This window comes from Callithrix jacchus, chromosome X, assembly GCF_049354715.1.
Source record: "Callithrix jacchus isolate 240 chromosome X, calJac240_pri, whole genome shotgun sequence".
In the NCBI taxonomy this organism is placed as follows: Eukaryota; Metazoa; Chordata; class Mammalia; order Primates; family Cebidae; genus Callithrix; species Callithrix jacchus.
Window position 1 is genome coordinate 42,553,488 of NC_133524.1, and position 23,412 is coordinate 42,576,899.

The window sequence follows — 23,412 nt, forward strand, 5'->3', positions numbered from 1 at the left end:
TATAATCAGGAACACAAACCATTAAGACTAGACAAACAAAATTTAGGATAAACAACTTAACAGGGATCACAAGGTCAGGAGTTCGAGATCAGCCTGGCCAACATGGCAAAACCCCATCTCTACTAAAAAAAAAAAAAAAATACAAAAAATTAGCCAGGCGTGGTGGCAGGCACCTGTAATCCCAGCTACTTGGGAGGCTGAGGCAGGAGCATCACTTGAACCTGGGAGGTGGAGGTTGCAATGAGCTAAGACCACGCCACTGGACTACAGCCTGGGCAACAGAGCAAGACTCCATCTCAAAAAAAAAAAAAAGAGATAGGGTTTTACTATGTTGCTCAGGCTAGGAAACTTAAAACCAAGGAGTTAATTTCTTTTTTTTTGGAGGAGTAGACTGGGCACAGAGAAGTATGGTACTTAGAAACAAAAGATAAATTTATAATGATCATGTAATCCATGAGATCTTCCTAAGTACAATTATTAAAATGCCACACTCAAACTGTATGTGCACATTATATAAAAAACCTTACAAAAGAAATGCAGAAGATTAACCAGTGTTAATATAATAATAAAGAATAAATATATTTTTGTTTTAATGAGAATTTAAATTTCTTTATACAACATGATAAACTTTGGGCAGTTGTGGTAGCAGATCTAAAAGAAACATCAGTAATGGAGAACAAGAGTCGACAGAATATTTTAAGAAATCCATAATGCCATGCTAACCAGTGTTCTGAGATGAACACAAATTTATCATAAAGTCTGGCCCTAAACAGGTAAAAGGAGAACTGAGACCAGAAGGGAGCCACAAAACAGCCAGGCGTGTTCACACTGGCTAGCAAGGAAAACTATTTAAAGGAAGCACACTCAGAAACTCTGTCCTCTGGCTGAGTGTCTGTGTGACTGGAGTTTGCATAGTTCTGAGAACTAAAAACAGCAGCCAGACATTCTGGGCACAGGAACTGTTCAGAATAGAAAGTGATTGTGTATAGCAATTTGCATTCTCAGAGAAACTGTTTCACTTCAACTTCAGTTCTTCGAATTATACATGAGTAGGTCAGAGTGACAGAAAGGTCTAAAACTGAGTCTCCCCACACCTTCATGATGTAAGGCTGCCTGCAGGAGTTAGGAGAGTGGAGAAAATTCCACAAATTCTCAGTGCTTAGTAGAGCCCATGAAAGAGGGCAAGGAGCCAGGAGTTGCATTTATCTTGATAACTCTGTTATTTCTTTCTAAAGTACTTTTAATTTAGGGGTGAGAGGAAGAAAAAAAATACTGGAAACATAATGAAAGTTTTCACATTCTTTCACAAGAAAAAGAATTAAAGGAAAGAAGATGACAGAAAAAAGTAGAAATTTGTAGGCATGCCTTAATTAATACCTGCAGGGAGTCAAATCTTGAGAATTATAACAGTCTATTATGACAGTGGGCCTTAACCAGGGACAATTTTTGTGCCCCAGGGGACATCTAGCAATGTTTGGAGACATTTTTGGTTGTCACAACTGGGGGGAGATGCTATTGACATCTAGTAGGTGAAGGATGCTTAGGTGCATCCTACAATTCCCAGGACAGCCTCCCACAGCAAGGAATATAGCCCGAAATGTCACTAAGTGTGGCTGTGGGGAAGACCCTGTACTATGTTCACACATTTCTCAAATTTCAAAGGATTATACGATTGCCTTTTATGCAATTTCATGTGAAACTGCTTCTACAGAGCAAGCAGTTCCCAAAAATAGGTCACATGGTACCATATACTCAAATCTAAGCAAGCAATCCTTTCAAGACTCAGTTACAATAATTACAAAAGGAAATGCCTACCAAGTAAAGAAGAAAGTATTAATAAATATAATAATAGGATCCTTGGGAAACGTAATGCTTTTGGATCATATGCTAAGGAGAGAGAGAGAGAGAGAGAGAGAATGAGAATATTCTTTTTTTTTTTTTTTTTTTGAGACTAAGTCTTGCTCTGTCGTCCAGGCTGGAGTGGAGTGGTGTGATCTTGGCTCATTGCAACCTCTGCCTCCTGGGTTCAAGCGATTCTTCTGCCTCAGCCTCCTGAGTAGCTGGGATCATAGGCACACGCCACCATGCCCAGCTAATTTTTCTATTTTTAGTAGAGACGGGGTTTCACCATATTGGCCAGGCTGGTCTTGAACTCCTGACCTGTGATCAGTCCGCCTCAGCCTCCCAAAGTGCTGGGATTACAGGTGCGAGCCACTGTGCCTGGCCTGAGAATATTCTTGACTAGATGAAACAGATGATTAAATAAAATTTTTCTTAGAGAAATAAAATATTGCAATGCTCTTCTATTTTCTTTACTAAATATAAGCAAAGAAAATTTAGACAAAAACTTTAACTGCAGAAACAAATCTACATACAAACAAATCTACATACAGATAAGTCACAGAATATATATCTGAATGCAAAGAAAAGCTCATAGATTGCTTTATTGGCCAAAATACTAACAAATTAAACTAAGTGAAAATTTACATTATTAGTTCATTGTTCTTAAAGTTTAACAATGACCACTATGTTGGAATACCCCTAAAAGAAGGTCTTGAATAAAACTAAGTTTTACCCAGGTTACCAAAGTTACATTAGGAAATCCTACTGACATAATCTTCAAAATATATCAGGAATCTAACCAATTTTTTTATTTTATTTTTTTACTACCTCTACTGCTACTACTCTGGCCTGAGCCAGGCAGGATCATCTCCTGTCTCCTTTTTACTCTTCCCTTTGCACATTTTGCCTCAGCCACACTGGCCTCCTTGCTGTTTTCTCAAGCTGGCTACTTGTGATCCTGTCTTTCTGTCTTTGCACTGGCTGTTCCTTTTACCCAGAATGCTCTTCCCTCAGCTATCAGATTAGCCCACTTCCTCTTTTCCAAGTCCTTGCTCAGATATCATCAACTCAATGTGGCCTGCTTGACCACCGTGTTTCCAAAAGTAAGCCCTTCTCTGGACACTCCCTAACCTTCTGACCATTCTAGTTTTTTCTGTGATACTTTTCACCTTCCAGCCTACTATGTAGTTCATTTCTGTTTACTGAGTATTGTCGCCCTGAACTAGAATGTCGGCTCCATGAGGGCAGTGATTTTTGTCTGTTTTTTTTTTTCACTGAGGTAGCTCCAGTTCCTAGGACAGTGCCTGCCACACAGTAGACACTCAGTAAATATCTTTTGGACGAATGTTTTAAGAAAAATAAACCAAAATTAAAAATTCTCAATTAACCAAATGTGAGTATTCTAGTTATCCATGTAAAAATGTATACATTTCAGCTTCTGAAATATAAAGAATATTAACACTGGGCGTGGTGGCTCATGCCTATAATCCCAGCACTTTGGGAGGCCAAGGCAGAAAGACTGCTTAAGCCTAGGAGTTGGAGACCAGCCTGGGCAACAGGGTGAAACCTCATCTCTACAAAAAAAATACAAAAAAAAGTTAGCTGGGTGTGGTGGTACATGCTTGTAGTCCCAGCAATTCTGGAGGCTGAGGCACGAGAATTGCTTGAGCCCAGGAGGTGAAGCTTGCAGTGGGCCAAGATCGTGCCATTGCACTCCAGCCTGGGCGACAGACTGAGACCCTGTCTCAAAAAGAAGAAGAAGAGGAAGAAAAAAAGAATATCAACTTAACGTGTGCTGTGTTGAGTGTGCCTCCCAACTGAATAATGGCATCTTTTGGGGTGGTTTCTTCTTACTAATCTGCAATTTGAGAATCACTTCTTTTTCATTCCTTGGCATGTTTCTAGGTGCTTCCTCTAAATTATTTAGCATGTACTACAGAAATAATAAACTAATCTAATATACTCCAATGTAAGACTACTTTTGGGCCTTTGCACAAACTGTTCCTTATGCCTGAAATGTCTTTTGTCTCCATATAACTACTGCATGATTCAAGACAAAGCACCAATGTGACCTCCCCCAGGAAATTTCTCTGACCTTGTCTTTTAATGATACTCATCACCTTCTACCTTGCACAATAATTATCTGTCTGTCTAAAGGTAACCACCACCAAGTTCTCCCATCCTTGTATATATCTGGCACTCTGCCAATCAAAATATGAAACTATGTTTCCTTCCCTTGAACTAAGATTAGCCTTGTGACCTTTTTGTGAGGTATGTTTCAACTAATGAAATGCTTAAGAAGTGACACAGAGTCAGTTTGCTTCAGGAGGCCTAGCACCTTCCATATTTGCTCTTTTGGAGCCCTAAGACACTGTCTTGCTGGAGACGGGGCCATGTGGAAAGAGAAAAGTTTTGAATGAGAGACCACAAAGAGCACCCAGCCTGCTCCCAGGCATTCTAGTCAGCTCAGTTAAGATGCCAGAAAAGTGAATGAAGCCTATGTGGAAACTAGCCATGCTACCTCATCAACATCCTGTGAAACAGAATTGAGCAGTCCCTATCAAGCTCTGCCTAAACTGCAGAATTGTGAGCAAGTAAATGGCAGTTATTGATTGAAGTCACCATGTTTTGGCATGTGTTGATCTGCTGCAGTAGATAAAAGATACTGAGCCTTATTTCCCTACTGAGACCATAATACTTTTAGGGCTCCAAGCACATAATCTATATAAAGCAAGCACTCAAATATTTGTTAAATAAATAAATCCGAAGGTAAATTAAAAGGTGAGGTCAAATTATCTACTTTTGGATATTATTTAGTTTGAGGTTGTCATTAATCAAATACCATTGCTAATCAAAAGCTGATTGTATTATTGAAAGAATTAGGCCAGGTATGATGGCTCATGTCTGTAATTTTAGCACTTTGGGAGGCCGAGGTGGGCGGATCACCTGAAGTCAGAAGTTCAAGACCAGCCTGGCCAACATGGTGAAACCCCGTTTATACTAAAAATACAAAAATTAGCCGGCTGTGGTGGTGTACGCCTGTAATCCCAGATACTCTGGAGGCTGAGGCATGAGAATCACTTGAACCCAGGTTGCAGTGAACCGAGATTGCACCATTGCACTCCAGCCTGGGTGACACAGCAAGACTCTGCCTCAAAAAAAAAAAAAAGAAAGTATTACAGTAGAGTATGTTGTCAATCATTATTATATAATGTTGATATAATTATCTTTCATGGACAATTCATTCAAAATAAAATTGCCTCTTGTGCAAAATAGTTCTTAACAATGCTATTACATAAACACATTACTTCTTTTTTTTTTTTTTTTTGAGACGGAGTTTCACTCTTGTTACCCAGGCTGGAGTGCAATGGTGTGATCTCGGCTCACTGCAACCTCCGCCTCCTGGGTTCAGGCAATTCTCCTGCCTCAGCCTCCTAAGTAGCTGGGATTACAGGCACACGCCACCATGCCCAGCTAATTTTTTTGTATTTTTAGTAGAGACGGGGTTTCACCATGTTGACCAGGATGGTCTCGATCTGTTGACCTTGTGATCCAACCGCCTTGGCCTCCCAAAATGCTGGGATTACAGGCTTGAGCCACTGTATCTGACATTATTTCTTGTATATATTTTAGAATATATACAAAGGGATATTTTACTGTCTATGAACTTTCTTACATTAATTAATGCAAAATAATTGCACAGCAAGCTACTATAGTTGACAATTTCCCGTTCCACACTTTTATTTCTCTTTGGATAACTGAAGAATACTTTTTTATAAAGGGGAACCCATTGAAATGCTCGGTGTTGAGTTTTGATAATAACAATATCATTTTCTTAACATATCTGAAAAGGATGAGTGAGATATTTTACAACGAATTTACACTAATGTGGATTTTGTACAATTCTCCAGTGATTTTCATTTGGTACTAAAACATTCTACTAGATAGTTTTGGAATTGCTCATGCTTTCCCTCAGCTTTTAACTACAAGGATTTCTGTGACAATTTCCCAAACATTATAGATACTTTAATTAAACTCTGCTTAATTTTCTTAACCATTTGAAATATTAAATACTTTGAAATATTAAATTCTTCTTATTGAAGAAGCCAGGCCTTTAATAATATATCTTGAGGGAAGGAACACTATGTCTGTGCACGCTGGAGGTTAGACAAAGGCCAGTGACAAAATATCAGAGCTTAAAAGTGTAGCCCAGGGCCAAAGGGACCTCAGGGGCTCCCTAGTGATTCTGGGACTTGGGAGAAGCTAGGGATCAGGAGGAAAGCCCACTGACTGGTCTCCTTTCTTGCCTCCTATGTTTGGCTTGACACTGTTAAAGAGCCAGGAACTGAGAGTCCTCATTAACTTGATAATGGGATCAAATAGGCAGAAAGACTGAATAATGATAATATGGGTATTCTAAGCATACAAATCATATTACGTATATAATTATGATTTCATACTATATTTAAAAAGTATCTGCAAAAAATACAATGCTGACTATTCTGTATTGCAATATTATGAAAATATGTGTATGATTAACTTTTACTATTGAAACCAAATTCTAATTTTCCCCCCAATTAACTCAGTATAGATATTGTTTGGTTTTTCCTATTTATTGGATTTTCCATTTCTCTCAGACACACAATGGCAAAAAAGAAATAATACAATTTTAGATTGCATGAACACTTTAGTAAAAATAAATTGAAATTATAGTGTTCCTAGTAAGAATCAGTACAGTGACTTCCCAAATACAAAGCAATTACATACATTTTTATTTATAAGTAAAATTGAGATGTTCTTTATGACAATAGAAAAGAAGAATTCTTGATTATCATTGTTATATCAGTTTTCCTTCACAAACATTAAAGTTAGTGATAAAAAATGACTTACCTTCACATCCCTGTGAATTATGTTATTGTCATGACAGTAGCGTAGAGCTTCCAGTATCTGTCTCATGTAATGGCTGTAAAAAAACAAAAGAAATCTAAAAACTGTAAACGATTTTTATTTTAAAACTTAATATACAGTGCTCCCAGTTTATAACTCCTACTCTCAGCTGTGCATGGACGCTTTTCATTTGAGCAGACAAGATTGGTGTAAAGTGAGGCTTTGCTGGGTGGATCACCTGAGGTCAGGAGTTCAAGACCAGCCTGGCCATCATGGTGAAACCCCCATCTTTAAAAAAAAAAAAAAAAGTGAGGCTTCATAATGAAAATGTTGGCAGACTGAAAAGTTTATGGGCTTCATGAAGAAATAGTATGCTCTATATTTTCTAAGCTATCTAAGTCAAAAGAATTACACACAATTTATAAGTGAAATTGCTTTGCAAACTAAAAATTCAAGATTAAAACATGACAATTTTTTCCCCCAATCCTCAGGTAATTCTACTTAGTTAAACTGGACTGCTGTTAAGGAAATTGCTCAGCGCTGCCCCAAGGATTCAGACTCAAGCCGTGGTAGCCTTTGATCTGCCAGCAAATAATAAGATGCTCTCCATCTTACTTCCATTTAGCTCTGAGGACAAAAGAGGGAAGAACCTCTTTTACTGGACAATTTCTTTCTGTAACATAATCAAGTTTTAGTTGGGGCTCCCTTGAACATATAGTGGAGTTAGTTCTAGGCCTATGTCCTAGGAAGCCTGACTCCTTACTTGGCCAGCTGAGGCTCCCTTAGGGAGCACAGTTGAAGAAGAAAGAAGAAATCAGCATTTTAAAGAATGGACAGGCATTAAAAAATGGTAATGGGGTCAACTAGCAACTACATCTGACAAGAGCAGTTGATTCAGTAAGACTTTAGAACCTCCTCTTATTTCTGAAGTTCTCCTATAATCGCCGTTTCTCTTTCTCTGAGTATGTTTCATTTCTGTATTTTATTCCTTCCATATTTGTCTTTCTCCTTTCTTCCTATTATCCCCCTTTTTCTCATTTCCCCCTTCCTTCCCAACCAGCATGACAGAAATTCAATAGACTTAACATTATTCATTGTATAATATTTATAGAATTTTGTTTTGTTTTCAGATCTTGTATTTCTGATACAAATGATCATGAACATGTGTATATGACTCAGGACAAAAAAAAAGTTCCCTATTCTGGCTTTACAATTGAAAGATATTTTCATCAAGTTCCCTCTTTGGCATGATACCATCTAATCAAGCTCACAGGAATATTCCTCTAGTTAGCATATGCATTATTTCACGTATTACAACTGACTGGAAGGGTTCCATTTTAAAAATGACAGGTAGGAGGAGAGGAAAACAAAAACAAAAACAAACCCAAGCCTTGTTCCTGTACTAATCACAGGCTCCTTAACTGGGCTTTAAGCCAGAGAGCTAGGCTCATGTAATCATTAGTTCTGATGTTTAATTTCTCTTACTTCGCAAATGCAAATATAACGGGTTGCAAATATACTTTATGCTTGGGCCATTCCAGCCTGTAATTAAGTTTTGTTTATTTTTTATTTTTATTTTTTGAGACGGAGTTTCGCTCTTGTCCCCCAGGCTGGAATGCAGTGGTACAATCTTGGCTCACTGCGACCTCTGTCTCCTGGGTTCAAGTGATTCTCCTGTTTCAGCCTCCCAACTAGCTGGGATTATAGGCATGAGCCACCAAACCCAGCTAGTTTTTGTATTTTTAGTAGAGACAGGGTTTCACCATGTGGGCCGGGCTGGTCTTGAACTCCTGACCTCAAGTGATCTGGCTGCCTCAGCCTCCCAAAGTGTTGGGATTACAGGCATGAGCCACCATACCCAGCCATAGGTTTTGTTTGTTCGTTTATTTATTTATTTATTTTGAGATGGAATCTCTGTCACCCAGGCTGGAGTTCAGTGGCATGATCTCTGCTCACTGCAATCTCCGCCTCCTGGGTTCAAGCGATTCTACTGCCTCAGTCTCCTGAGTAGCTGGGAGTACAGGCAGGTACCGCCATGCCTGGTTAATTTTTGTATTTTTAGTAGAGACGGGGTTTCACCATGTTGGTCAGGCTGGTCTTGAACTCCTGCCCTCGTGATCCGCCCGCCTCGGCCTCCCAAAGTGCTGAATTACAGGTGTGAGTCACTGTGCCCAGCAGTTTTGTTTAAATGAGGGGTAGTTAACTTGGTGTTGTGGCCCATTACTGGTTCAAATCAGGTTTTGGAGATCTGTATGTAACCCCTTGAAATGGCTAAGAGACCACACCTGTCAAAATGCTTTGTAAACTCTAAACCATGCTACAAAGGTTAATTCATTATTATTATAATATTATTATTGTTAAGTTCAAAGATTTAGGAACAGCTTATTTGTCCATCTAGATGTCAACATGAAAATAACAGGTAAATTTAAATTAGTTAAAGTGGACATAGCTTGTACCTACAGAATGAACTATTTTGGATACAAAGCACTCAGACAGCCACCTAAAATATCTTTAACCTAAAGAAAATTCCTATTTCAAAGTCTCATCACACAAAACACAACTCAGTGAATGAGGATTTTTTTCATTTGCTTATGAGAACACTCAATTATCTGACCCAAATGTATGTACACAGCAGAATCTTTGGGGTGTGTGTGGAGAATGAACTGTTTTGCTCTCCAAGTTATAACAGACATGAACTATCTTTCTCCACCCTCCCAGTCATGATCCTGGGAGGCAATGCATGTCAAACTGTGCAAGCAGAATATAACAAGAACTAAAATCTGCCCACATGTTCTAGAGAATTGCTGACTAAACTTTTAATCAAAAAGCTTCACTTCATGAAGCATCATAGGAACCTGTGCTTTCAGAGGAACTCAGCGATATATTTGTTTATCTTTGCTAAGGATCAGGAAGATGATAGCTCCATGGAAGGAAAGAACTGTCAAGCAATGCATTTACTTTCTTTGGAAGGAGGCATTTCAAGGGTGGGTTGTGGCAGAAGAGAGATGATTCAGTCTGCTTTCCTTGTCAATGCAGGTGAAAAGCCTAATGCTATTTGCTAGGCAGAAGAGAACTTATCTCTGAAATGCCCTTAACAGGGTATCTCTGGCTAAGGATTACCTATAGTAAGTAGAACCTGGGATCTTTGAGGCACAGATGGTTTCCTGGAGAATGTCATGGAGCTATCCTAATCATTGGGGTACAAAATAAAGATATTTGCAATGCTCCCCTCTGTGTGTGGAATCCCACAAACCTCACATATAAACCTCATCTATTCTGGGCCAGAGGTGCATTTCTGAGGCAGTAAGAAGTGACATGGGGAGCTGCCCTTGCCTTCTCTCTGCTTCACTTGAGCCTTTTGATTGCCTGTATCCTTGAACTTAGTAAAACTTGGTACTAGTTAAGATCTCTGAGAGTTTGATTTGATAATCTGATCTTGTATGTTAGCTCAGTCCACAACTCATCAACTCTGAAAGGATGGAGGTAATCACTAATTGTGCTGCACTAAGGACTGAACACAGTTTTATTTTATGTCATGCTTTGCTGCTCCTCTTGAAGCTCAGCCAGTTGGAGAAAAACAACATTATTTGACTACTTGGTGTCTGAGTCTTCTTGCAGCTGGTCTCACTAGACTACTGATACAAGCTGAATTTCCTTATAATAAATTTCAGAATCAGAGAGGATGAAGAAAGACTAGAAGTCATGTGGTCAAACACTAAACCAATGGAAGAATCTACACACCCTTGTTACATGGTCATTGATCCTTTGCAATAGAAAACACATATAATAATACTTTCTGAGTCCCTTCCTACTTTTTTTTTACTGTTCCGGTGAAAAGTCTTCAATAAATTATCTTCAAACCTCTCTCTTTGCAATGTCACCTACTGCTGCACCTCTTCTCTGGTCTACTCTGGAAAGTTCCTTTCACCATTTTAACAACTTATACAGGTGGATTTAAAAGTCAATAGGCTTTCATTTTGATGTGTATAAACATCTTTTCTATAAATTTCAAGATTAGGAGAGACCACAAGTCATTTCACTGTATGATATCATCTCTTCACACTACCATCCTGCCTATCCTGACATGTAGGCCAGTGGCAGAGATAGGCTTGAAGTTAAGAAAAAGCAATAAAGATGACTGGGGACCAGAGTAAAAGTGGTACTGGTTTCACATCAATCCTGTTAGCATACCTGCCATGTATCCTAGTATTATTGTGGTTGAAAAAAGAAAAAATCCTCTTCTTCCATGGACTCTCACTAGCATTGACTATTTTTGGTATAAAAGAATGCTTTAAAATTGTGAAGGACAAGGAAGAATAAAAATTTAAAACTGTAATAAAAACTCAAAACAATAGAAGATGGGATTAAAAAAAACCTAGAATGTGCTTTAGAGAACATGGCACAAAAGAAAAGAGGATATTTAGCCTTAATTCTACCATGTATACATCAGGAGCCTAAAGAACACACATAAACTTTCATTTGCTTCTTCATCCTAGCCCCAGCAGTACAAAAAAACAGCGACCACACATTGAGCATACTCTTTACTTAGTGTTATAGCCATGGTTGCTCCATCCCTGGGACTAGGTCCCTTGCTCTTCAGCCAGGAGGAGTCAGGGCAATGAATTTGAAGACATTCAAGTCATGCTAAGCTCAAAGCTCTATTAAGGTGGTCTTCAAGTTGTTTCCAGCTATGTCTGTCTAAGATGCCATAATTACAAGAGAAATTATAAGAGGGATTAAATCATTTAATATAACTTTTTTTCAAATGACAGAAAGTTTTCATAAATGCTAGGCTGGGAACAGTGGCTCATGCCTGTAATGCGAACACTTTGGGCGGTTAGGCAGGCGGATCACTGGAGGTCAGGAGTTCGAGACCAGTGGGCCAACATGGTGAAACCCCGTCTCTATTAAAAGAAATACAAAAATTAGCTGGGTGTGGTGGTGCATGCCTGCAATCCCAGTTGGGAGGCTGAAGCAGGAGAATCATTTGAACCTGGAAGGTGGAGGTTACAGTGAGCCAAGATCAGGCAACTGCACTCCAGCCTGGGCAACAGAGTGAGACTGTCTCAAAAAAAAAAAAAAATCCTAATATGTTTGTGGGTTTAAACTCTTCAACATATTATGGCTGGTGACTGAGGAGGGATGCTGTATTCCATGTATTTAAAAGGCAACCCACAGGAGTGAGTAATTATGATATGATTGAATATAACCAAAACAGAAGCTGTGTTGCTCTAAATTTATAAGCAAGTGGCCCAACACATGCATGGCTCCTGTGATTTTTCATATTTACTGATTTTGAGTCATTAGGTCTTTACAACAACTTCTCCACTTAGAACAACAGTTGCCATTTGATTGATAGGTCTCACACTGGCCTGAAGCAAATATATTCTTTAAAATGGTGCTCTTATTTCTCTTCCTTTTACTGTTCGGTACTTTTCTTTAGATTAACTGTGACATAATTTGATATCACTAAAAGGCAAAATGAAAAACTGAGGCAGATTTGCAAAAACAAAAATAAAAAACAAAACCCAAGTAGAATTCTACATGGTTCCTGAGCTATCAGATCCCCACTTCTTGTAAAAAAAATCATCAGAAATGGGAAAGATAGCAGTACGGAAAATGTAAACCCATGTTAAAAACCCATGTTAATGGAAAGTTCATTGTTCAGTATTTTGCATTTCCAGTTACTATCGGTTCTACTAACACATACTAAAACAGAGATGTTCCTTGTAGAAAAGAGTAGCAGCATGCTCTTCATCAGTTTATCATGTGATATCTTTTTTTTTTTTTTTTTACTTTCACCTTGACCTCTCAGGATTAGATATACACTACATACCTGGCTACAGCTTCACTGTACACAAAACCAGCATCAGCTCGCTTTACGATTTCAAAACACAGATCTGCTCCATCCATACTGTAGAGAAATGTAAAAAAGAACATAAGAAAAGAGAAAATTCTAGGAAGACAACACTGAAAGTAAATACATTGAAATTAAGTTATTAGTTGATTTACTGCTAAGGATTATGTTAAATCTTCTTTCTTTCAATGAAATATAGACATAAATTATGAAGGGCATGATAGTCATCTTAACATTGAAAATCTGCAGGGAAAGAAACAGGAAGAGCAGGCTAACAGTAATATCAAATAACAGGAGTATATAAAATTGACTATAAATTTTCTTTAGGTTTTCATAAAAAAAGCATCAGAAAACAGCAATGCTAGAGTTGAGGGCATATTTTTAAGTCAAATTCCAAAGATATTCAGTTATGCAGAATACAAGGATAAAAAAAAAATCTTGCTATTGTTATTACCACTAAATGGAAAATTCAGGCTATATACTGTGGAAGGAAAAAACAATTTATTTTTGTTTATACTTCCATTCCCAAAGTTAATTGCTACAAACATTGTAACACATAGATGTGTTGGTAATACAATGTCATGATATTTTCATAGAACTTACAGTGGTTTTCTATTTCTCACCAGATAAGTAAGGCCTCTTGTTGTCTTGGTCACACCTTGCCTCTTCTACCTATCCTGTCCACTGATGTTTCAAGAAAATCTTCCTCTCTAGGCAGAATGGTCTTAATAGCACTCCCTGAGTATACCATTTTCTTTTTTTACTTTTGTATATATTGCTTTTCATTTTCAAAACCTATCTTAATTCAAGGTTTCATTCCAATCCTACCTTCCCTGGAAGCCCCCTCAATGATTAACAGCCATATTAATGCCTTCCTTTGCATTTAATTCCATAACAACCCTATAGAGTCCATAACATTTAGCACTTACATACAAACACCTCCCCCTCCCCACTGCATATACCTGTATATGTATACATGAATTTTGCCAGATTATACGTATTAATGAAACTATTCAGATATTAATAGCTAACATTTTCATAATGCTTTAAGGCTTACAACATATTTTCAAATCCAGTGTTTTATTCATTCATTCATCAGCTCAGTTTTCAATTTACCCACTGCAGGTATTATACTGAGGAAATAGAAACTTCCGTAAGGGAAAGTAAAGGAAGTAACATTCTTCCTATCCATGAGGTATCACGGGAAGCAGTCTTGTTATGTCTCCCTTCATACTTATAACCACCCAATGAGGTCACCATCATCTTCAAATAATTTGTCTAAGCAAGTGGACAAGTATGTGATAGGGACAGGATCCAAATCCCTGTCTAGCTATGTGCTGTGCTCTTCCCATTGATTACAGCTGTACCTACTGGGTGTGCAAGGAACAAATGTACATCTTTAAGCCCTGTAACAGTTCCATGATAGTGTAAAGTCCTAAAGAACAAGAATAAATATATTTATACTTTCAACATACCCTTACCCAATACCCAACAGAAGACTGAGCACACTGTAGATACTTAATGAACACTTGATTCTATTATTTGGATCTTAGTGTGGTTTTATATAAATGAATGAAAATACTTTCATATTTATAATGAGCTTTATAATTTTATAAAGCTCTAAAAACTTTACCAAGTTTCTATTTCACACCTAAGGAACATTTTCCAATGTCAAATAGGATTCTTCTCTAAAATAATGTTTATAGTGGCCTAGTCTACTATAAACATTACTATAATGGCCTAGTCTACTCCCTAGTATGGCAGCACTGATTTTCCACCATCATAACTAAAGCCTGGATGAATGTGATCATACATCTTGGTGAACAACTCTGATCACCTGTATGGTTAAATTCTTACAAGCTGAGTTTCTAGGATAAGGGGTATATACAATAACACTTTTGATAAACACACAATACCAGAAACAGTTTAACAATTTATACTCTCACTACCAACTGTGAATGTGTCCCTTGCTCCACTAGGATAATGATTATTTTTTTCATCTTTGGCAATTAGTAGGAGGAAAAAAGTCATTCATGAATGCTTTAATTTGCATTTCCTTGATTACTAGAAAGAATGAATATTTTTCATTTCTTTTTACTGTGGGGAGAAAAGAAATGCTATTTTTAAAACTGGCTGTACTTTAAGCTGGTTAGTTGGTCTATGAGGACTAGAAAACATCTCATATTGAAGGAATTAGTTTTGCTTAGAAGTTTTCCTTTGTAATTGTGATATATGATGGTAAACACTATTCAACTTAGATGAGAGAGGGGTTAGGAAAAGGTGAGAGCTAAACTGATTGCATAATGAAGCAATAAGAATTTAGGCTCTTTCTGCCATCTCTCCATGCTGTCATAATGGCGTGCATGAATGTCCTGGCTGATGACTCCAGAGCATTAACAATACCAAAAAGAGTCAAACACCAGGTTCTTATTAGGTTGTGCTCCAAAGTCACTGTCCACTTTCTAACTGTAATGATAAAGCATGGTTACATTGGTGAATCTGAAATCACTGATGATCAAAAGTTGGGAAAACTGTTGTGAACCTCAGGCAGGTTAAACAAGTGTGGAGTGATCAGCCTCAGATTTGATGTGCAACCCAAAGATCTAGAAAAATGGCAGAATTATCTGTTCCCATCCTACCAGTTTGGATTCACTGTACTAATGACCTCAGCTGACATCATAGACCATGAAGAAGCAAGATGAAAACACACAGGCGGGAAAATCCTGGAATTATTTTCCTAGGGATGTAATACATACATAGAAATAAAATGCCTCAGTGGACTTTGGTGTTTCCAAAAAGAATGTGGGAGATGTTCTGAGAGCTAGAGGACTTTCTGGAGGTACCTAGAATGGATGAAGGAAAAGACAGGGCCTGGGAAGGAGGCAGCAAAGTGATGAGAGGTATAAAGCCTAAGTAGGGAAACAGTCAGTGAGAAATGTCTGGAAGTTATATACTGCCCTGTGCTATAATTATCAGCATGGATCAATCCATTTTGTCTGGTCATATCTGAAATACTAGTATTTGAAATGACAATCTCTACACATGTGCATACACACATGGGGGTATTTTTAGGTTTCTACTCTCTTCCACTTAATATACCTATTCTTGCATCAAGTTCCATACCATTTAAAATACTGTAGGTCCAGATGCCATGGCTCACACCTGTAACCTCAGCACTTTGGGAGGCTGAGGTAGATGGATAGCTGGAGGCCTGGAGTTCGAGACCAGCCTGGCCAACATGGTGAAACCTTGTCTCTACTAAAAAATTCAACAACAAAAAAATGTAGGCAGGCCTTGTGGCCTGCGCCTGTAGTCCCAGCTACTCTGGAGGCTGAGGCAGGAGAATCACTTGAACCCAGGAGGCAGAAGTTGCAGTGAGCCGAGATCATACCACTGCACTCCAGCCGACAGAGTGAAACTCCGTCTCAAAACAAAAACAAAAACATGGACAAAATAAAATACTATAGTAGTGGATTTTAATATTTGGCAAAATAAATATCATTATTCTTCACCAACACTTTTTTTTTTGAGAGAGAGTCTTGCTCTATCACCCAGGCTGGAGTGCAGTGGTACCACCTCAGCTCACTGTAACCTCTGCTTCCTGGGTTCAAGTGATTCTCCTACCTCAGCCTCCCAAGTAGCTGGGACCACAGGTACCTGCCGCCATGCCCAGCAAATTTTTGTATTTTTTTAGTAGAGATGGGGTTTCACCATGTTTGCCAGCCTGGTCTCAAACTCCTGACCTCAAGTGATTGGCCTGCCTTGGCCTCCCAAAGTGCTGGGATTACAGGCACAAGCCACTGCAACTGGCCTTCACCAACATTTTCTTATGATTTTTTTTTTCTTCCCAGTTGACCTTTAAAATCATCTTGTCAAACTGTAAAAAATTTTGATTCAGATGGTAAATTTATACATTAACTTCTAGAAATTAACTTTTTCTAATATTATCATCCATGATATGTCTCTCCACTTCCTTTCATGTGTCAAAGTTGTAGTTCTATGATTTTCTTTATATTGGTTTAAAATATTATTAGTTTTTTTCCCTATACATTTTATATTTTTGTTATTATAAATGGGATCTTTCAGCCATTATAAGTTTTTAAATTCAATGCCTTATAACCAGGGATATCAAACAAAATCGCGTGTGCAACTTAGCACATTCTTTGACGGGTTACTCTGAAAGAAAGGTATCACTTTGAAAATATTTTTCTATTATTAAAGCTATTTGATTATTTATAATATTAATTTATATTAAAGTAAAAGAAGCAATCCACTAATTTTAAATTTCATGATACAGAAATAAAAACTAAAAATACTGTTATTCATGCAAATTGTATTCAAAGAAATTTAAAATATACATATTCATAATACACACCATCCTGATATCCTAACCTTGAACCTTCTGAACAAAATTGATGACTCAATTCTTTGAAAAACTTTATTTGATAATACGATGATTCTACAAACTGAAAAGGCATCTTTTATTGTTCTTCTCTTTGCTTCCCATCTTGGGGTGATTCTGGGGCTGTCAAGAACCCTCAAAGAACATATTCTGAATTTTCCTAGTTGGCTCTATTCTGAACGAATGAAAGGAGAGGGAGAAGAAACCCTTCTACAGAAGAGTATGGGGGAGGTGGACTTATATACTGTATACAGAGAGAAATTAAGGGCAATTTAGTCTGAATTGTGAAAAGCAGTGGGATTATGAATGAGCTTAGCTGTCTCTACTTTTCATCCATCTGAATTTTTAAACTTTATAACATGCATTATTTATATAATTAAGAAACTATCCAAAACAAAACTCATCAAACAAAACAAATCACAGTTCTAGAGGTATTACTGGCTGCACATTGAAGGAGATCAGAATATGCCACTCCAAAATATGCTGCTTGGCATCAGGATTATCTGGAGCTGAAGGCACAAAATCATGTGCTATGATTTCACAGCAATGTGAGATTGCTATAACAGTTTCTAAATGTTTACTCTCAATTTCTGTACGTATCTCATGGCAGACTGGTGACAGATTGGCACTTATCTGCAAATATCCTTGAAGAACACTGTTGTAAAGTATAGACCAAATTTGGATTTCTCCAACCAGCATTTTTTTTCTGAGGATGACAAAATGATAACTATAAAAACTGTACAAAATTTAAAAATTTATTTATTTTTTTAATGGATACAGAGTCTTGCTCTGTCACCTAGAGCTGCAATGCAGGGTCACAATCATGGCTCACTGCAGCCTGGAACACCTAGGCTCAGGTAATCCTCCCGCCTCAGCCTTTGAAGTAGCTGGGACTACAGGCATGTATCACCACATTCACTTCATTTTTTAATTTTTAATTTTTGCAGGGACAGGATCTGGCTATGTTGCCCAGGCTGGTCTGGAATTCCTGGGCTCAAATGATCCTCTTGCTTGGGTCTCTCATCTCAAAGTGCTGAGATTACAGGTATGAGCTACTGTTCCCAGTCAAACAAAAAGTTTTTGTTAAAGCTTCTAAGAATTAACAGTATAGTCAGTGAAAAACTAGTCATGAGAACAGAGAAAGGATTGCAGCTCAAAGAGGTGAATAAGAGCTGCTTCTACCCTAGGGAATAATGTGAGTTTTGGAAAGGAGGGGCACTTTTAGGAACTCTGGAGAGGCAGGAGGGGGTGGGGCAGTCAAATGGAGAATGACAGGGTTCAGCTGTTTTTGCACCAGGATGATCTAAGACGTTAAGGACCTGAGGAAACACCCTTTGCTCTGGCTGGGACCATAGAGTTGCAATATAAAAACTGGGGTACAGAATATATTCTGGTATGTCATGTTGGTAGCATAGAAAAACCTCAATACTGGCTGGGCACGGTGGTGGCTCAGGCCTGTAATCCCAGCACTTTGGGAGTCTGAGGCAGGCAGATTGTTTGAGCACAAGAGTTCAAGACCAGCCTGGGCAAAAGAGTGAGACACTGTCTCTACAAAAAATAAAAAAACATTAGCTGGGTGTGGTGGTGCCCACCTGTGGTCCCAGCTACTGGAGAGAGGTTGAGGTGGGAGAATAGCTTGAGCCCAGGAGATTGAAGTTGCAGTGAGCCATGACTGTGTCAGTATGCTCCAGCCTGGGTGACAGAGTAAGACCCCATCCTCTCCCACCAAAAAAAGTTAAAAATAAAAAATAACCTCAATGCTTACCATGGAGCTAAAAGCTCAGCCTAAAAACTTCAGCAAGAAACAAGCGCTCAGAGTATGTTTCCTAAGCACAAAGTAGTTATGTTAGTAAAATTAACAAAATAACTAGAAAACCCTAAATGCTTGAAAAATTGAGAAATCATGCTAAATAACCAATTAATCAAATGAGAAATCATTATAATGAAAATTAGAACTTTATTTTTGGAGACAGGGTCTTTGCTCTGTTGCCTAGGCTGGAATGCAGTGGCATGATCTCGGCTAACTGCAGCCTCTGCCTCCAGGGACAAGTGATTCTCATGCCTCAGCCTTCTGAGTAGCTGGGATTATAGGTGCACACCTCACATCCAGCTAATTTTTGTATTTTTACTAGAGAGAGGGTTTCGCCATGTTGGCCAGGTTGGTCTCGAACTCCTGACCTCAAGTGATCCCCTCTGCCCGGGCCTCCCAAAGGGCTGGAATTACAGGCATGAGCCACCACGCCCAGCAGAACATATTTCTAACAATGATAATGAAAAGAGTATTATGGAAACTTGTACAGGATTGGTGAGCTATATTTCAAGATCAGGGTTTCTAAATGTTTACTCTCTAAATGTTTTGCCATTAATAAGACCCAAAAACATAGAAAAATGGCTGAAAGGAGGAAGGGCACAGGTCCAGTCTTACAGTTAGAGAAGCTGGTGATCCATGTTACATACACAACTTGGCATTGGAGAACCTTGCTTTAATTAGGTAATCTACTGTTGATAGAAAAATACATCAATACAACTTTCTGACAGGCAATTTTATAATGCATGACAAAAACCTTAAACATGTACATGTCCTTTGACTCAATTATTTCCTTCCAGAAGAAATAACTAGAAATACTGGTCAAGTTTTAATGACAAGTGTTTATCACAGCTATTTATAATAGGGAGAAATTAGAAACAAAGTAAATGCCCAACAATAGAAGAATGGTTACATAAATTGTGGTGACTCTATAGTAGAATATTATATTGCTATTAAAATGATGTTATAGACATATATCTACTGACATAAATGTTCATAATACATTAACATGTATAAACATACACATTCATAAGTATGTATAAGAAGATGCAGTGTGAAGGCTTTGGTATTAAAATAAGGTGTTAAAGACTGGGTAGAAGTGTATTTGAAATTTTTTGTTTTCTTCTTTTTACTTTTACTCTTTAAAAAATGAACAGGTACTATACTTTTGTCATAGGAAATCAGTTCTGTTAAAAAGAAGCAGAATGCAGATGAAACAGTAGTTACAAAGTAGATTGTATCCATAAACTTGTAAGTTTGAAAACTTTAATTAGAAAGTTAATAGAAATATTGTGAATACTGACTTAAATTATTAGAAAATGTGAAAAGTCTGTGACATCTCATCATGAGACATGTTTTAAAAAACAGCAAATTAAACCCAATGAAGGCAAAAGGAAATAATAAGCAGAAATTAATGAAGTAAAAAAAAAATAGAAAAAAAGAAAAGCAACAAATAGATTCTTTGAAATGATTAATAAAGGCCAGCTGCAGTGGTTCATGCCTATAACCCTGGCAACACAGTGAGACTCCTTCTCTACTAAAAATTAAAAAAATTAGCTAGGCATGGTAGCATATGCCTATAGTCTCAGATACTCTAGAGGCAGAAGTGCGAGAATTGATTGAATCCAGGAGTTTGAGGCTGCAGTGAGCTATCACTGCATCACTGCACTCCAGCCTGGGCTACAAAGCAAGACCTCATCTCTAAAAAAGTAAATAAATTTTAAAAAGAAAAGATTAATAAATCTAGAAAATCCCTAACATTTGGAAACAGGACAATATACTTTTATTACATAGATCTCAGAATAAATCATTAGAAAATATTTTAAACTGAATAATAACAGTAAACACATCAAAACTTGTAAAATGTAGGTAAAGCACTACTGAGAGGGAAATTTACTGCTGTGAATGTACATATTAGAAAAGGAAGGCTGGGCAAGTGCACTGCCTCATGCCTGTAATACCAGCACTCTGGGAGGCTGAGGCAGGAGGATCACTTGAGCCCAGGAGTTTGAGACCAGCTTGGGCAACACAGTGAGACCCCTGCCCCATCTCTTCAAATAATAGTAATTTAAGAAATTAGCTAAGCATGGTGGTGCCTATAGTCTCAGCTACCCAGGAGGCTTGAGCCCGGGAGGTCAAGGCTGCAGTGAGCCATGATTGCACCACTACACTCCAGCCTAGACAACATAGTCAGGCCCTGTCTCAAAAAGAGAAAGCCTAAACATTTAAGAACTAAACATCAGGCCAGGCACAGTAGCTCACGCCTGTAATCCCAGCACTTTGGGAGGCTGAGGTGGGTGGATCACCTGAGGTCAGGAGTTTGAGACCAGCCTGACCAAGATGGAGAAACCCCTTCTCAAAAGGAAAAGAAAAGAAAAGAAAAGAAAAGAAAAGAAAAGAAAAAAAAAGAAAAGAAAAGAACATCTACCTGTATAAGTTACATAAAGGTCATCAAATTAAATTCAAACAAATTAGAGGAAAGAAATAGAAGCAGAAATTAATGAAATGGAAAACAAACATATTAAAGGAATTAACAAAGCTAAAAGTTGTTCCCTGTGAAATGATGAATCTCTGGCAAGACTGATCACAAAAAGAAAAGAAAAGACACATATAGCTCCCAATATTAAGAATGAAGGAGATATCATTTCATATACGGTAGAAATAAAAGATACTGAAACTTTATGCCACAAATTAAAAAATGTACATGAAACCAAGAAATTCTCAGAAAAATAAAACTCACCAAAGTTAACAGAAAGAATTAGAAAACCTGAATAATCCTTTGCTAATTGAAGGAATTGAATGAGTAATTTAAAGTCTTCTGAGACAGAAAACTCTAGGCCTAGATGCCATTTCTGACAAGTTCTATTGAACATTCTAAGGAGAAATAAAATGAATAAAAAGCAGGAATAGTTTCCAACTCACTTTATGAAGACAGCTTAATCTATATACTAAAACCCAGTATGAACAGTATAAGATAATTAAAAGACAACCTCACTAAAGAACATAGATGCAAGTAACCTAAACAAAAGTTTAACAACCCGAACTGAGCAATATATAAGAATTACACCAGGTCCAAATTGGGTTTACCAGAGGAATGCAAAACTTTTAACATTTGGAATTAATGTAATTGTATATACTGACAGATTAAAGATGAAAAATTATACGATCATGTCAATAATATGTCAAAACACTTAAAACTATGTATTTGTGATTAAAAACTTAAAAAACTCTTAGATCAGGAACAAGCCAAGAAAGTCCACTCTAACAACTTAAACTCAGCATTATTCTGGAGGTCCTAGCCAGGGCGGTAAGGCAAGATAAAGAAATAAAACATATAAGAATAGAAAAGGAAGAAACAGTCATTAATTACAAATGGTATATAAAGAATATCCAAAATAATCTAAGTTAAAATTAGAATGAATCAGAGTTTAGCAAAATCATTGCAAGTTACATGAAATTTTAAAAGAGTGTTTCTTTAAGAATGTAGACATAAATCTAAAAGAAAGGTATATAGGACCTCTGTGGAGAGAAGTACAATATTTTTTAAGAAAAATTAAACAAATGAAATAAGTAGAGAGAAAATTATCCTGGTCACTGACTAGAAGACTCAGTATTGTAAACAGCCGATCTCTTCCAAGTTGAAGCTTAGATTCAACAGAATTTGAATGAAAATCCCAGCAGGTTTTGTGGAAACTCTAAAGCAGAATCTAAAATATATATGGAATTGCAGAAGTCCAAGAAGACTCTAGATACTCTGGAAGAATAACATCTCCTGGAGTTTTTGCTGTACTTGATTTCAAAATATAGCCCCCCCATGTCTACAGCTACCATGTATGGAGTGACCTATAAAGCTCAGTAATTAAGACTGTATGATATTTATACTAGGACAGACAAACAGCACAGTACAACATAACAGAGAGCCTAGAAACAGATCCATACATATAGAGAAGCTTGATTTATGATGAAGGAGAATACTGGGAAAACACAGTCTCTTCAAAGAAATGTGCTTATGTGAACTGGGATATGTGAACCTGAATGTTCATAGCAGCATTGTTCACAATAGTCACAAACTGTCAACAAACCAATGTCCATCAATAGTAGAACAGACACATTTCATTGTTATATAGTGTTTATAGTATTCTATAAAATGGGTGTTTATACTATAAACACTATATAGCAATGAAATTAAGCAGATGCAGCTGAACCCAAACGGCATGGTTTATTTTATATACAGTTCAAAGACTGCTTACTATGGAAAGGCATTTTCTAAGTCCCTTATATGCATCAGCTCATTTGATGTTTACACGAGAAGTCTATGAGATAGGTATTATGACCAACTACCCTATTTTACTTAGGGGAAAACTGAGAAACAACAAAGGTTAAGTAACTTAACCAAGAGATTACACAGCTTGTAAAGGATAGAGCCAGGATTCCAATTCAGGCAAGCTGACTTAAGAGTCTATGCATCATCCTCCACAAAATGCTCAGGTTACAAAGAGGGAAACTTCCTTACTTCTGCTCCAGACTTTCAGTTACTTAATGGAAGACAAGAGATTACAACTAAATAGGTAAAATCATAGTGTAAAGAAAGGCTCTGGGTTGATCCAAGATGGCTGA

At 37.5% G+C, this 23,412-nt stretch overlaps 1 protein-coding gene across 37 annotated transcripts in view; it reads right to left on the reverse strand.

Annotated features, from left to right (window-relative positions):
- Window positions 1–23,412, reverse strand: part of CASK (calcium/calmodulin dependent serine protein kinase) — a 437,686-nt gene that overhangs the window by 203,073 nt on the left and 211,201 nt on the right. For all 37 annotated transcript variants that reach the window (XM_078364095.1, XM_078364094.1, XM_002762805.6 and 34 more), the window contains exons 4-5: window positions 12,566–12,643; window positions 6,733–6,805 (exon numbers count right to left, since the gene is read on the reverse strand). In XM_078364095.1, the coding sequence (XP_078220221.1) occupies window positions 6,733–6,805; window positions 12,566–12,643 (151 nt within the window). The remainder of the gene's footprint in view (window positions 1–6,732; window positions 6,806–12,565; window positions 12,644–23,412) is intronic.